We start from the raw sequence: 881 nt of genomic DNA on the forward strand, positions 1-881 counted from the left end.
AGGCACAGCTTGATGCAGATGTGCTGGCAGTACAACCCGAAGATGCGCCCTCTGTTCCAGGACATCATCGAGATGCTGCGGGAGGAGCTGCACCCGTCCTTCCACGATCTCTCCTTCTTCTACAGCGAGGAGAACAAAGTCCCGGAGGCCGAGGATTACGACCTGGACCTGGACAACATGGAGAGCATCCCCCTGGACCCCTGCTCCTACTCCCAGAGAGAGGACTTGAGCAGGGACTCGGGGCCCTCGGTGGCCCTCAGGGGGAACTATGAGGAGCACGTCCCCTACACACACATGAACGGGGGCAAGAAAAACGGACGAATCTTATCGCTGCCCAGATCCAGCCCTTCCTAACATTTCCTGTTTCCATAAAAAACTGTTTAACCTCCCTTTCTCTTTCACACTGGAAACAAAACAAACTGAACCGTTGAGTTAAATTAAACGTATTATGTCAACAGATTTCACACCACTGTATTATGAAAGCAATAATATTAAAGGTCCCCTATTATACTGTTTTTCATCAATATATCACAGGTCTCAGATATATACAGAGCCTGTCTCTGATTGGCTGAAACACCAAACAGATCATTGCAGCATTACCCATAATCCCCTCTGTTTCAGCCCTGTTTCAAAAGTGCTGATTCTCTGTCTGTTACTTCAGATGAAAATAAGGAGCCCCTCCCCACGCCCCTCTGAGAGAGATTTGGTTACAAATAACACAATGGTGCTCTAGGAGGAGATTCAGGTGATAAGGTGGGGGGGGGGGTTACCTTGGTTGGTGGTAATGGTTACACAAGCCAAAAAAAAACGTTATGACATCATAAAGTGGCCAAAATCTGATCAGCTCATTTTCAGACAGGTTTTTATAGAAATGGATCAGG

The 881-nt window shown here is 47.3% G+C and overlaps 1 protein-coding gene across 1 annotated transcript in view; it reads left to right on the top strand.

The window, feature by feature from the left end:
- Window positions 1-534, top strand: part of insrb (insulin receptor b) — a 102,726-nt gene extending 102,192 nt beyond the window's left edge. The window contains exon 23 of the mRNA XM_034149765.1: window positions 3-534. Within this exon, the coding sequence (XP_034005656.1) occupies window positions 3-354 (352 nt within the window). The 3' untranslated portion in view covers window positions 355-534. The remainder of the gene's footprint in view (window positions 1-2) is intronic.
- The last annotated feature ends 347 nt before the right edge of the window (window positions 535-881 follow it).

Source organism: Trematomus bernacchii, unplaced genomic scaffold (genome assembly GCF_902827165.1).
Source record: "Trematomus bernacchii unplaced genomic scaffold, fTreBer1.1, whole genome shotgun sequence".
NCBI classification, from domain to species: domain Eukaryota; kingdom Metazoa; phylum Chordata; class Actinopteri; order Perciformes; family Nototheniidae; genus Trematomus; species Trematomus bernacchii.